At 37.9% G+C, this 13,492-nt stretch overlaps 5 protein-coding genes across 5 annotated transcripts in view; 2 read left to right on the forward strand and 3 right to left on the reverse strand.

Moving 5' to 3' along the window:
- The window catches only part of LOC113209307 (ADP-ribosylation factor-like protein 6), a 16,152-nt gene extending 13,936 nt beyond the window's left edge, over positions 1-2,216 (reverse strand). The window contains exons 1-2 of the mRNA XM_026426742.2: positions 1,935-2,216; positions 1,654-1,857 (exon numbers count right to left, since the gene is read on the reverse strand). Coding sequence (XP_026282527.1) covers positions 1,654-1,831 — 178 coding nt within the window. The 5' untranslated portion in view covers positions 1,832-1,857; positions 1,935-2,216. The remainder of the gene's footprint in view (positions 1-1,653; positions 1,858-1,934) is intronic.
- On the forward strand, positions 2,210-6,362 carry LOC113209306 (protein Hook homolog 3). Its single transcript, XM_026426739.2, has 5 exons — positions 2,210-2,363; positions 2,800-3,586; positions 3,665-4,048; positions 4,126-4,530; positions 4,632-6,362. The coding sequence occupies exons 2-5, from the start codon at positions 2,846-2,848 to the stop codon at positions 5,277-5,279; spliced, it is 2,178 nt and encodes a 725-aa protein (XP_026282524.1). The 5' UTR covers positions 2,210-2,363; positions 2,800-2,845; the 3' UTR covers positions 5,280-6,362.
- LOC113209305 (protein SDA1 homolog) lies at positions 5,774-10,045 on the reverse strand. The gene is made up of 19 exons (XM_026426738.2): positions 9,877-10,045; positions 9,563-9,667; positions 9,256-9,459; positions 8,995-9,177; positions 8,831-8,896; positions 8,648-8,740; positions 8,482-8,559; positions 8,296-8,394; positions 8,132-8,201; positions 7,882-8,043; positions 7,734-7,792; positions 7,572-7,648; positions 7,320-7,494; positions 7,128-7,238; positions 6,714-7,058; positions 6,381-6,631; positions 6,223-6,307; positions 5,982-6,137; positions 5,774-5,895 (listed from the first exon to the last, which is right to left on the reverse strand). Exons 2-19 carry the CDS (start codon positions 9,647-9,649, stop codon positions 5,851-5,853), a joined length of 2,346 nt encoding a protein of 781 aa, XP_026282523.1. The 5' UTR covers positions 9,650-9,667; positions 9,877-10,045; the 3' UTR covers positions 5,774-5,850.
- Positions 10,046-10,254: 209 nt separating this feature from the next.
- On the forward strand, positions 10,255-12,404 carry LOC113209310 (bystin). The gene is made up of 7 exons (XM_026426745.2): positions 10,255-10,499; positions 10,685-10,897; positions 10,986-11,127; positions 11,208-11,357; positions 11,457-11,683; positions 11,765-11,973; positions 12,059-12,404. Exons 1-7 carry the CDS (start codon positions 10,362-10,364, stop codon positions 12,270-12,272), a joined length of 1,293 nt encoding a protein of 430 aa, XP_026282530.1. The 5' UTR covers positions 10,255-10,361; the 3' UTR covers positions 12,273-12,404.
- Positions 12,282-13,304, reverse strand: LOC113209312 (uncharacterized; the record flags this gene model as incomplete). Its single annotated transcript, XM_052265512.1, has 3 exons — positions 12,282-12,597; positions 12,673-12,892; positions 12,973-13,304. Coding segments are annotated over 3 exons (669 nt in total), but the record flags the coding sequence as incomplete, so codon positions are not given.
- Between the last annotated feature and the right edge of the window lie 188 nt (positions 13,305-13,492).

Genomic DNA, 13,492 nt, shown 5'->3' on the forward strand with positions numbered 1-13,492 from the left:
GCACTGGCTGCGGGTGTGCCCATTTCCTCCCATTCTGAATCTGCCCATTCAGGCAAGGGGCTGGAGAAAGACCAACCCTCTCCCTTGAATTCCAAAGCATGTAGATGAAAACCAAAGTCATCTTTGGCTATTAGCAGATGCAGCGGACAGAGTTCACATTCATTGTCTATGATAGCTCTAGCCTGGTCAACGAATGGCCCCTTAGCCATGGTGAGCCAAGGTTCACAGACTATATCTCTAGATGTAGCATGTTCTAATGGAGCCCATCGTGATCTTGTTGATTCATATGCTCTTAAGATCTCTTTAGAACATTCAAGCACACCCCCTTTGCCACGGTTTTCTCCAAACATAGGACTATTATAGATTGGGTCATTGTCAATTGGAAATCCAAGGTACTGCAGGTGGACTCTAATTTGATGAGTGCGACCTGTGTAAGGTCTGCACAGGACAATACTTCTATTTGTTTTTGGATTGTAGCTCATAATTTCAAATACAGTTTTACTGGGCTTTCCAGTTTTGCAAACTTTCATTATTCTAGTTTTGTAATCAAGTGGGGTAATAGCTTCCTCACATTCTATTGTTCCAGGAAATTTGCCTACAACTCTTGCAACATATGTTTTACAGGTTTTCCTATTTGCATTTTCTTGTGAAAAGAAAGATGCTGTTGACTTGTTTCGACCCAATAAGAAAACACCACTTGTCCCCTTATCAAGCCTATGAATAATATACGCATCTCTCATATTGTACTCACGTGCAAGGATGTAAATGAGTGTGTTATGCTGATACCTGCCTGTAGGATGTATAGCTAGACTGGGTGGTTTGTTGATAACTATGATATTTGAATCATAATGTAATATATCAACTTTAAAATCACTTACTGGCATCTCATGGCGGTGAACCGTATGCTCAAGTGCATCACCAAATTTCAAAACATAATCTTTGGTAGGACGATTCCCATTAACACGTATAAGTCCAGCAGCAATGTCTCTCTCAACCCAGTTTTGATCATGCACTGCATAAAATGTACTAGTGTATGCATTTTCAATAGACAAGCCAACCCAATGTTTTTTCACAAAAGAACGATATGTATAAAAATATGGGTACACGTGCCTGAAACCTTTGTGAAAAAAGTAGGATGTTTCCCTAAAACTTTCATCCCATAAATTATTCCTTATCTGTATCATATCCTTAGGATCTTCAACAAATCTATTAGAATGTGGACAAATAATTGGAGAAAAAATTGACTTGTTTGAAATTTGACTAGTGGCATTCCTTGATATCTCATCAGGAGGTCTTTGAATGAAGTCCACAGTGTCAGGACATAAATTCTCCCCATGCTGACATGATAATCTACGCTTAGATAAAATGGGGTACTGTTTGTATGAAGCTCCCATCAGCAATGATGACACCACAGGTTGAACGCCAGGCTGTACAGGTAAAGAAACAAAACCAAAACGTTTTTTTTAACCAAACAAATACAATTAAAACACACATGCAATGCAATTTAACTAGGAGTCTAGTCAACAGTGATCAAACAATATACAGGTGTATACATATTTTTTAAATGTGAAAAATATAGTGGACGTTATCCAAAGTGACTGAAAAATAACTACACAGTCAGAAGCAGTGAATTCAAAAGCATCAATAACTTACTTTTAAACTTTTCGATGTTGAAGCCAACTGTCGGCACAATTTCTGTAGACTTGTCATCTTCAGATTTGAAGTGGTTCAGAACAGTGGTTTTTCCACTGTTATTCAATCCAACCACTAAAACTTTTACTTCTTGTTTGCGTAAACCAAAAAGGGTCACAAGCTTGTCAAAGAGGCCCATGAAGACAAACGTTGTCAAAACATCAACTGTCAAAAAATGAAAATGATCATGTGTTAGTTAAAAGGGAAAATTCTCTAAATTTTACATGAATTATCGTACTAACCATGAAGTTTAACAACCAACAAATCGACAAAGAACAGAACGGTGGAACCGAATACAAGAAAAAGCTCGTGAGATCAAGGAGATAGGGATAGATTTGTCAATGTGTTGCAACATTAACAAAAAATGTCCAATTTGCGACGAATAAGACACAATAGATAAATCTAAGCACAGCAGGAGCGTCTGCTATTGAATGAAGTAGTGTGGTCCGTCTGTTTATTTTTTGCGTCGTCAACTGTTCTCTCACAAATTTCAAGTTTCCTGCCGGCGCAATTTTTCATACTATGTTGCTGTTGGTGTTATCGTTCGTTATCAACAGCAGGTGATGATGGTGATGTTGAAGTGAAGTGATTCGTAACTCTTTCGAATGTTCCTGTTTACTCCCAAGAGTTCTAAGCTTATCCTTATTTTTCCATCGCTGCCTCTCTAAGTGGTAAATATATTGTTGATTTTTGGTTGAATGGTGACCTTGGTTTACTTTTTCGCTGTCACTTTCGTTGCCAAATTTTGGGGTAGACTTAACCTGTGTATTCATTTGATTTCCTGTTATGATATCCATATTTTATCATGCTAGCTTTCTCGTTGAGTAAATTGGCTGTTCTTATGTAAATATATGTCTCTGTATTATCAGGGGATTGTTTTGAGTTTCTCTTTCTTTCACCGAACTGGATTTGTTGACAGACTGGCAGACATTTGAAAAACTTACTTCATTCCCCTGGTAATTTCCACGATAACCACACTAGATTCACTTCCTTTTTGATTGGTTTCATTAACAAATTAGAGTGACCGCAGCTCAATTTTGCCTCATTAGTTTTTAGTATTTTCCTGATAATCAACGTCAACCTACTTAGATCTCCTTCTTGTTACAGGCTATGTATTTATATGTTCTAAATCAAATTGAATAAGAGAGATAAAATGGAGCTGTGCCATAGTTTGTTAACTTGGCTCCATACTCTGAACCTTTCGGCATCTCATTCAACTCCTCAAGAAACTAGCGATGGAGTTGCTGTGGCTCAAGCTTTGAATCAAATTGCCCCAGAATGGTTTACAAGTTCATGGTTAGCCAAGATCAAGATTGATGTTGGTGACAACTGGAGATTAAAAGTCAGCAATTTAAAAAAAATTGTAGAAAAAATTGTTGATTACTACCAAGACAACTTCAATCAAACTCTTCCTGATAGTGTCAAACCGGATGTCAACCGCATTGGTGAGCAAGGAGATGAGGCTGAACTGGGCAAGCTTTTGCAATTGGTCTTGGGATGTGCTGTGAATTGCAACCAGAAACAAGATTACATTACTGCCATCATGGCTATGGAAGAAGATGTTCAACAAGTTATTATGCAAAGCATTCAGGCACTAGAAGGCAATGTTGGGAGCAATGCAGCCAGTCTTGCTCCCAGTCTTGACCCAGACGGCCCTCAACTAACAAGAGTGCTTGCTGAGTTAGAGCAGGCTGTTGACGCAAGGGATGAACTTGCTAGGCGCTGCCAAGAACTAGATCTTCAAGCAAGCTTGCTACAAGAGGAGAAAGCTAGTTTGCTCCATGAAAACCGGAGAGCACAGGAACGCCTTCGTCAGCTGGAAGCTGAGGAAGCCTCTGTTGGTAGTGGAAACCGCCTGCAAGAACTAAGAAGACAACTTGATTCAGTAAAAGAGGTAAGATGGTAAGATACTTTTTAAATAGTATTTCTTGTTGATTATCATGTATTTAAATCTCTTGTACATAACTTTCAGGAGCTCTACAAAGTGGAAACATCTAGAGATGACTATCGTGCTAAAATAGATCTCCAGGATCAAGAACTCAAAGAACTTAGGATAAGAACAGATGAATTGCAACGCAAAGCTGAAGAAGCCCAACATCTTAAAGATGAGGTTGATATATTACGGGAGACAGCTGATCGTGTTGGTCAGTATGAAGCCACCATTACAAGTTACAAGAAAAAGCTTGATGAAGCTAGTGATATGAGGAGGCAATTAAAATTATTGGAAGACAAGAACCTTGAGCTTGTTCAACAGACATTGCAGCTGGAGGATGAAGTGAAAAAGTCAGGGACGTGGCGTCCACAACTAGAGCAATACAAGAAACAAGTCGCTGAACTGCATTCTCAGTTAGCTGAGGTGAAAGATCACACTTCCTTAGGTAGTACTCTAATATAGAATAAGAATATACTCATTCGTCTTTTCCACCTTTTCAGGAGACCAAGCGGGCTGACAGAGCTGTATTTGAAAGCAGGAAAGCTGCTGAAAAGCTCACTGCTGCCCAGAGAGAAAAAGAGCGTCTCATTCTAGAACGAGATACTTTAAAAGAAAACAATGAAGAGTTAAAATGTCTTCAGATGCAAGCTCAGCCTACTACTGTTTCCCCTGGTGCTCATTCTGCCGAAGATGAAATGTCAGAAGGCATGATTTCACCTGACGTAAGACAGCGTTTAATGCGTCTTGAACATGAGAATAAGTTGTTAAAGCTTAACCAACGTGGCCCAGAGGAAGAAAAGGTAGCAATTGTGCAAGCTTTGCTTGATGATGCAAACCAAAGAAATGAAATGCTCACTGCTGAGAATAGAAGGAACACACAGCGTTTGTATGAATTAGAAAGTCAGGTAAGAACTTATCAGTTTTATTTTGCAAAGTAAAATTGAAACTTACCCAGTACTCTACTCTGGAAGCTCACAAATTTTTAAAATAACTTTTGTTGCTTCAGGTTGCTGATTTGATGGAGAAGAATGCAGAGGGAGGAGCTGATCTCAAGACCCATTTGTCTGAGCTACGAATGCAGCTAAAACAAGCCCAGGATGAAAAGGATCGCCGTAACAACCAAATTGAGCAAAAAGAGGTTGCACTGGAGGAGAGCAGACAAACACTTTCCTCATTACAGGAGACTGTAAAAAAGAGTCGTCAAGAAATTGTTTCCCTTGAAGAGACAATCAAGCACAAAGACATTGAAAAGCAAAATCTTGAAGAGCAGTTAAAGAGGAAGGAACAGGAAAAGCAAGCAATTGAAGACAAGTACAAGAGATGCATGGAAAAAGCAAAGACGGTCATTAATAGCCTTGAGCCAAAGAAGGTTATGCCTAATGTTGATGTGAACGTTCTCTGCAACCAGTTATCCGAAAAGAATAGTGTAATTGAAGAGTTGGAACGTGAGAAAGAAAAATATAAACAGACAAGGGAAATGGAAGACCGTCTGATGAGTTCTGCTCTCCACACACTTGGGTTATCTCGGCACAGAGAAGCTGTTGATCTTCATCTAGCTAATCTTAATTCTGGTCAAGGGCAGTCATTTTTAGCTAGGCAGCGGCAACCCACCAATCGTAGACGAACAACACCTCACAATTACAACTCCAAATAAAGAGAAATTGGAACAAACTTTTTCTGCTATGATATAATACGTATTTTTCTCAGTACTTGCTTGAATAGCTGAGTTATTAACTAAAATCTAGTGCACATGATTGATCAAATGTGTTTTGTGAACACAGAAATTCTGTACTGAAAGCACTGTAGAGGCACTAGAACTAATGGTGTTGTTTCATTGTTATATGTTCACTATAATATTGTTATTTCTGTTTTTATATCAGATTATAAATGCATGGGAAATAACCCATACTGACACTCCCAGATGGATATTTCCTTATGCCCTGACTTGTTTGTTATTACCCATTTATGATACTTTAATTATTTTTACACATGTTTTGGTATTAGTATTATTCATTGTCATGGTGCTTGTGAGATTATAGTAATCTGGAATATAAGAAGAGGCTAATGCATTTTTGTCTCTTAAACCTCACATAATTGGAATACAAGAAAAGGAAATAGAAAGCAATAGCTGTTGGTTGTATACCTAAATATAGCTTGCATTATTTTATTTAAATTTCTATGTACAATAAATACATACAGTTGAGAAAGTAACTAGAACCTGAATCTTACTTCATCTTTTTCTGCTTCAGAAGATGGTTTCTGAGAGCAGCCTGTTGACAAAAATGGTGAAGACAATATGAATATATACCTAACAAACTTTCAAAATATGTCCAAATGAGAAAACTAACTAATGTACCTGTTTGTCTTTAAAGGAACGCTTGGTCTTCCCACGAACTTTGTGTTTCAGCATCATGAAGTTCTTCTTCTTCCTCTTCTCTCTGTGTGTAGTACTTGCAAAAGGGTCCACTCGACCTCCTTTATATCCAAACTTCTCACGGCCCTCATGCCCCTTCTGAAATATTCAAACAGCCACCAATATTAGCTCCAGCATACAGATCACTATTGAGCTGGCCAGCAAAAAGAGAAATGATCCATACCTTAATGCTCTCCATGCGAGTTAGCTTGTCATGTTTCCTCTTCTTGTAGATGTTTTCAATGTCATTCAGAGAAACAAGCTCACCTCTGTAATGTTCGGTAAGTGATGAAATTTTTTAAAATAAAAAGAGCAAAAAACAGACAGATGTTGAAGCCTCACCTCTCACGAAGAGCATCCTCCTCAGCGGAGCGCTTTGTTCCTCTAGAAACTCCCTGCATTTGCTTTCGCAACTGCGCTGCCTCTATCCTCTTAAAATCCTCATCGGTAAGTATTCTATCCAAAACTATTTCTTCAGCCTTCACCCTTTTCTCCTCAGCAGTTAAACGCATTTTAGCTTTATTACTAATTTTAGATGACTGAGTACTTTTGGATATATTTGACTTTTCACTACTCTCTGAGGTTGTACGTTTCTAAATTAAACAAATTGAATATAATAACTGAGCTGAAAGGTAAGTAAAACATCATATTTGAAAAATGAGTAAAAATAATTACCTTGCTTTTCTTTCCTTTAATGTTAGGAATAGATACTTCTTTATCATCATCACAATCTTCCTCTTCCTCTTCCTCATCCTCGTCTTCTTCTTCTTCTTCATTATTGTCATCACATGAATCTTCAGCACTTTCATCTTCACAATCCTCTTCCTCTGCTTCGTCTTCTTCTTCTGAATCATTTTCACCTTCATCAACTTCTGCTTCACTCCCTTCTTCAGATCCTTCAACCCATTCCCCACCTTCACTATCGTCACTGCTGTCACTTATGTCGATATCTGAGCCACCATCATCACCAACATCTACCCAACTACCATCACTATCTCCATCATCATCTTGACTGGACTCCTAGATAAAAAAGTATTTGGTTTAGAAATTTCAAAAATATATTCAGTACATTAAATTGTGATTACTTACTTTCTTAGATGCTGGCCTCAGAAGTACTTCAGCACCAGGAATATAACTCTTAGCATCAACTTCTCCATACTTCCTACTCTTTTGCTCTTCAGTAGCTTCTGTTGGCTTACCCTGAGATCAATCAAGTTCAATTGACGTTAAAGACAAATTTTCCAAAGCCACCTTTCATTTAAAATGAGAAAAACAACTTACCCTGTTCTTCTTGTGTAGCAGTTCTGGTTGATGTTGACGGTATAAATGGATAAGTGAATGAGCAGCCATCATCACACTTCTTTCTTTGTATTTTTTGTACTCCGCTAAGTCATGCAAAAGATCTTCAGACATCACAAGTGGACAACGGCCACAAATCTCTCGGACTGCATTTAAACTGAGGAAATTTAAGAACTTGATTAGCCACAATATAGCTGACTATCTTGAGAAACAGAGGTTGAATAACCAACATACCCAATAGCAATTGCATCGGCAGAGTTCCGCTCAGTTACAAAATTATTTACTAGTGTCTTTATAACAGGTTCTAATGCCTAGAAATGTTAAAATTGAATTAAGTACAATAACAACAACAACAACAACAAAAAATTAAAAATGAATGTCAGAATAAAACCTTACGTCAGGGGGAACAAGCTCATGAGATGCTTGGGCAAGAAAGAGAAGGATCTTTGTCACCTCTATAAATAAAGGTAGATACATAATGCATTAGACAGATTAATTTACGCCTCAAAGTGTCAGATAAATAGATTAGATAAAATCATAGTACCTTTCTGATGAGGTTGCATGAATCTCTGAATATAGGGGTAAAAATTCAGAAGGAACAATTGGTGAAGGCCAATTAGTCTTGAAATTAAGTCCAATGTGAGCATCTTAACTTCAAATCTCTCATTAGTTGTTTCTAGCTGCTTGAATAACTTGTCTGCCAGACCTAGAGGAGAAAGTTTAATGATGTACATTTTTAGGGATCACATAACTATCCAGAATATTCCCACATGAGATGTGTTGGGCTATCATACCTTGAGGATCATGTATAAGGTGGAGAGCAGAAAAATTGTAAACAGGAACAGAATTCTTCTTCTTCTTTTTCTAAGAAGACATGAGACAAAAACAGTCAAGAAACAGTAGTTTTTAAAACCATGGCGAACACAATGCATTAATAAAGACACTTTGTCATACATACTTTCACCAACTTCTTAACTTGGCTAAGCTGTTTCTCTCGTTTCCTGGTTTTCTTGTTAAACTTGTTGGCCATTATAACATCTTTTGCAGTCACTTCATCCTAAAGATTAAAAAAATTAAAAAAATTATTATTTTTTAGGGTTTGTCTGCTTTACCTCAAGAAATAACTAGAGTCCCTCTAAAGTACCTCAGAATCACTGTCATCATCCTTTTTTCCTTCTTCTGAGTCTGTACTAGTGAAGAAATTCAGAGCTGCAACTTTCACCTTGGGGATAATTTTAATTTAAGATTAAAAAAAACAAAAACAATGAATGTTACCACAGTAAAGTTACGTTTGTAAAGGGAACAAATACCTTCAAAAATTTTGAAAAGCAGGCAAGTGAAATAACATTAACTGTTTTGGCATCATTCCAAATATTCTTTTTATATAGCTGAATCATAATATCCTGGAAAGCATAAACATAAGGTAAAAACAGATTTAGCGGAATTCCAAAAGATTAGGAAAAGGTAGGAGAGGTACAAAAAAATGATCATACCACAGACATTTTGGATGCTTTTGAATTTGAATCATTAAGCATACTGTACATAAAATTTTGAAGAGTCTGAAAAAAGATTAAAAATAAAATTAATATGAGACAGTTGACAAGAACTAAAATCCAACCCACTACATGTGAAATAACAGTTGAATAAATTATAGTACCGTATTAAGCCTTGCATTCTTGTGCTTTGAATTAACATTTTTAATGTCTGTTATAATGTGGTTCTCCAAAAATTGACGAAGTTGTTTATCTTGACACCTTAGCAATTGGAAAAAGAGAGACAGGAGATCTGTTGGCTCTAATAAGTTCTTGTTTCGAAGCAATATCAGGGCACGGCAGAAAGTCTGAAAATAGAGACAGCAGTTGGTGTAAACAGAACTCAGAAAAATAATCAGAAGCAGACAAAATATCGCAGCTCTCACCATACGCATAGCAGCATCTAGAATAGTATGATGTGTCTGAAGTATGGTCATGAGTTCTTGAGGAAACTCTTTGAGCTCTACTGGATAACATTGAGCAATTTGAGCCAAAAATATCACAAGTTCATCTAAACTTTTTTCATAATTCTCAGGATGAAGTTTGAATATTTGCATAAGGGCAGAATAGTGGCGATACTGCTGTGTAAACTGGACAGGAAATCAAAGACGGCATTAGAAGACTGCTACAACCAAACACCACATAATTTACGCTCATGCTCATAAGCACACTCAACATTTTATTCAAACACACCTCATCTTTGTAGGACTGTGGATCTCGTTTGATAAGATTCTGCAGCTGAGGAATGTTGTCAGGAAGTTGATTGTTATGTCGCACCATTTTGGACAACAAACTCTCCTGTTAATGTTAATAAAATGTTTAATGATAAAGGTAAGGAAAATACGTGAGGCAAATTTTTCGAGGAAGTTCTCCTAATTTCAAACATAAAAAAGAGATAAAACTTTCGAAGTTGCAAAAATAAATATAAAGGGGTTCTGTAACATATCCCCAAAGGTTAACCCCCATTTGAAGATGTCTAATGGACTACAATTAAATTGATAACGAACCTTTCAAAGGAGAATTCAGAGAAAAGGAATCACGCCTCAGTTTACATTAGTATCAAAATCTCCTTCTTGCCAAGAACTTTTAGGAAATTCTAACACAACATAGACAAATTGTGAAACACGTGTGGTGTGCACCTAGACACACGCAACACGCAACGCAACGTTTATTTTCTCATACGGTTGACTTCTGTAGTCTGCTTGAACTCGTACCAACTTATACAAAATAATTGCATTTAATTTTTTCACCATTATCGAAATATTGCTTATAAAAATGCTCATGTCCTTCAAATTAACAATCCTTTCTAATTTTTTAATAATATTTTTGTGGGAAATGCAAATTTTGATTTTATGTCAAGTTTTCCAATGTGGTTTTAAGTTTGTGAGGAAGAACAACACCATCAACAACAACACCACAGGGCCTTTAACCTCGAAATATCCACGTGAAAAACACATCAGACCTACAACAGTGTTGTGTGTCAGGCTCCAACATGGGTAAAGCAAGCAAAATAAAAGTGTCCAAGCAGAAAAGCAAGGCACAACCCCTAGAACAGCAATTAGAAGAACACCGTTTTGCTAAACCATCAACCAGAGTGAAAAATAGGGTTCGCCAAGACGAAGATGAGGAGGTATGATCTAACTATTAAGTTTGGCCTGAGCTACCATCGTTTTAAACATGCTAATCAGTTGTAAATAGTTCCCACTTTTATTTTTCATCAAACCCTCTTATGTCTCATGTGAATTGCTGTGATTATGCTTCTGGTCATTGGTTGGTTACGGCCAATGTTAAGGTGCTGCTTCTTTCCTTTTCCAGTATGTTACTTCAGAGCTCTCCGGTCGCATCCTCCAACAAGCCCGACGACAACAGCAAGAACTGGAGGATAATGTTGATGATGTTACGCCTGCGCCCAAGAAAGTACCTCAGTTATCAGCAGGCCGTTCTTCATCCGGTGGTAAGAATGCTGGGTCCGACGATGAGGAAGCCAGCTCAGAAGATGAAATGGATGGTGACTATTACGATGATGTGGTATGTTGTTATTGATAAATTTTCAATGTCATGGTTTTACTGTTCATAATGCTCTTCAGCACAACGTTTCTATTTTTCTTTAATTTAGAATGTTGAAGAGGCAGATGAAATTGCTCTTGAGAAGTTTATGAATTTTGGTGGCAAGGCAACCCGAACATTAGCTGATATTATTCAAGAAAAAATTACTGAAAAGCATACCGAGCTTCAAACACAGTTTTCTGATGCAGGGAGTAAGTCAAGTCAAATTAATTTTATTCTAGTGTTAACTTTTTTATTTACTTATCAAGCTTTTTTCTGTGTCTCTATGTAGGTGTTCAAATGCAAGAACTTGATTCACGAGTGAAAGAAATGTATGAAGGTGTGAGAGATGTATTAGCAAAGTACCGAAGTGGAAAACTTCCTAAAGCGTTTAAGATTGTTCCCAAATTGCGGAACTGGGAACAAATCCTCTTCATCACTGGTACGGCCTATCACATTGACACTAGTGCAAACTATGTATTCTTTTTCTTTGTCATTACTAAACTATAGCTCTTGACTTTGAACACATGTTTTCTGACAGATCCTCCCAAATGGAGTGCAGCTGCTATGTATCAAGCTACCCGTATTTTTGCATCAAACCTGAAAGATAATATGGCACAGAGGTTTTACAACCTTGTTCTTTTGCCCCGTGTTCGTGATGATATTGCAGAGTACAAGAGATTAAATTTCCATTTATATCAAGCCTTGCGTAAAGCTCTTTTCAAGCCAGGAGCTTTCATGAAAGGTGTCCTTCTACCCTTATGTGAGGTAAAGTCAACTCTTTTTACATTGTGTTTATTTACCTTGATTCAACAAGCTTATTCTGATCTCTCATTTTCATCTCCACAGAGTGGTACATGTACACTCCGAGAAGCCATCATTGTGGGTTCCGTAGTCAGCCGTAATTCTATACCCATGCTACACTCTGCTGCTGCTATGTTAAAATTAGCAGAAATGGACTACAATGGAGCTAATTCCATCTTCCTTAGAGTTCTTTTTGATAAGAAGTATGCTTTACCCTACAGGGTTGTGGATGCTGTTGTTTTCCATTTTCTGAGGTACTAATGCTTTTTGTTCTGCCATTCATCAGAAGTCTATACTGTACCAAATTGCCAACTAATAATATTTATATGTTTGTTTTAGATTTCAACGTGATGAAAGAGAACTCCCTGTACTATGGCACCAAGCTTTACTTACTTTTGTTCAGCGATACAAGAGTGATATCAGCAGCGAACAAAAAAGTTCCTTAATGGAATTGTTAAGACATCAAACTCACCCTACTATTACTTCTGAAGTTAGACGTGAGCTGCTAAGTGCCAAATGTAGGGATGTTGAATGTGCTGAGCCAATGGAGTAACAATATTCGTTGTCAGACAATGTATATAGAGATATATTTATAAGCTAGGAATAAGATTTATATTTTCCTAAGTAATAATTTCATCAGTTACTGTACATTATTGTTGAATACAGGTTACTTCATTCATACAAACCATGAGTAATCATTATTGGAGTTTAATTTCTTGAAAAGTCTCTTAAGTTTTAACAATTATTTTGGTACCCATACTTTATGCATCTTTTAATCCAGGCAAGTGACAGGGTACTTTTTCAATAATTTTCTGGAGATTTTTCTGCAAGTTCTTCTCTGCAGCCTCTTTTATTGTCCCATGAAGGCTATCTGCGGCCTGAAACATTTGAACTCAAGTTAGAAAAGATGCTGAAAAATAATGGTGGTAGTTGTAAGAGGGGAAAAAATGTACCTTTTCTGCTATGACTGATGAGAAAGTATCCAGGGGGTACAGTCCAGTCAGGTTGACTTTGATGGGTCCAAAATCATCAATTTTTGCCTCACTCAGTTTCAGTTTACAACCAGTAACGGAAAGGGAAATTTCTATTGCGAGTGTTACAGAGTTGGATGTTACATTGGCAAGCAAGTTGCCTGTAGTCCCGAAGTGCAGAATGGAGGCATCATAGTCATAACTGTAAAGGGATAAGAAAGTGTGAATTATTATTTCTTCCTAATTTATATTCTCGTTCTTGATAATCCGAACTCGACTTACTCAACTACCAGCTCTTCAAGACCTATGGGAGCCAACACCATAAGTTTGCCTTTGTTGTAAGCCAACTTTGCATCACCTGTCCTCTTCAGTGATGCCAGTGACCGGAGGGAACCCTTCGTGCAATGAAGATGACCGTGAACAACGAACGGCCAAATCTTTTGGTAAAAGTCCTCAGTGAAGTCTGGCAGTGGCACAGAGTCCTCCTTGGCGAGGACTAGCGCTTTACGCGCCGAGACGATAATGTCATCGAGCAGAGTGTTGAAGTTGATGCCCCTTTGTTCTGCTTCTCTCAGGAGGTCGTCAGACTGCGTGTCTGCCTGCAGGGATCGGAGTCAGAAAGGTAGTGGGCTGGCTCTGATCATGCTTAAACTGTTCCAGTGGGCAACATTTCCTCCAGGCGCGGTTCAAGGAGTGGGGGCAGGGGGCGATTCCCACCTGCCGTCTCCAGTGGTGAGCCACCTGAAAGGTGGGCAATTCGCGCTACAAAACCCCTGAACGCTGGCAACCGACAGTTTCCCCC

The sequence above is a fragment of the Frankliniella occidentalis genome, unplaced genomic scaffold (genome assembly GCF_000697945.3).
Source record: "Frankliniella occidentalis isolate FOCC.00 unplaced genomic scaffold, Focc_3.1 Scaffold27, whole genome shotgun sequence".
Classification (NCBI taxonomy): domain Eukaryota; kingdom Metazoa; phylum Arthropoda; class Insecta; order Thysanoptera; family Thripidae; genus Frankliniella; species Frankliniella occidentalis.

Excerpts from the sequence above, each read along its gene's own strand:
- LOC113209306 (XM_026426739.2), top strand. The coding sequence starts at position 2,846 with ATGGAGCTGTGCCATAGTTTGTTAACTTGGCTCCATACTCTGAACCTT. Across the intron at positions 3,587-3,664 it reads AACTTGATTCAGTAAAAGAG|GAGCTCTACAAAGTGGAAAC; the intron begins GTAAGATGGTAA and ends CATAACTTTCAG. Across the intron at positions 4,049-4,125 it reads TGCATTCTCAGTTAGCTGAG|GAGACCAAGCGGGCTGACAG; the intron begins GTGAAAGATCAC and ends CCACCTTTTCAG.
- LOC113209305 (XM_026426738.2), bottom strand. The coding sequence starts at position 9,649 with ATGGTGCGACATAACAATCAACTTCCTGACAACATTCCTCAGCTGCAG. Across the intron at positions 8,741-8,830 it reads AAGCATCCAAAATGTCTGTG|GATATTATGATTCAGCTATA; the intron begins GTATGATCATTT and ends TATGCTTTCCAG. Across the intron at positions 8,395-8,481 it reads ATGATGACAGTGATTCTGAG|GATGAAGTGACTGCAAAAGA; the intron begins GTACTTTAGAGG and ends TTTAATCTTTAG.
- LOC113209310 (XM_026426745.2), top strand. The coding sequence starts at position 10,362 with ATGGGTAAAGCAAGCAAAATAAAAGTGTCCAAGCAGAAAAGCAAGGCA. Across the intron at positions 10,500-10,684 it reads GCCAAGACGAAGATGAGGAG|TATGTTACTTCAGAGCTCTC; the intron begins GTATGATCTAAC and ends TTCCTTTTCCAG. Across the intron at positions 11,128-11,207 it reads ACAGTTTTCTGATGCAGGGA|GTGTTCAAATGCAAGAACTT; the intron begins GTAAGTCAAGTC and ends GTCTCTATGTAG.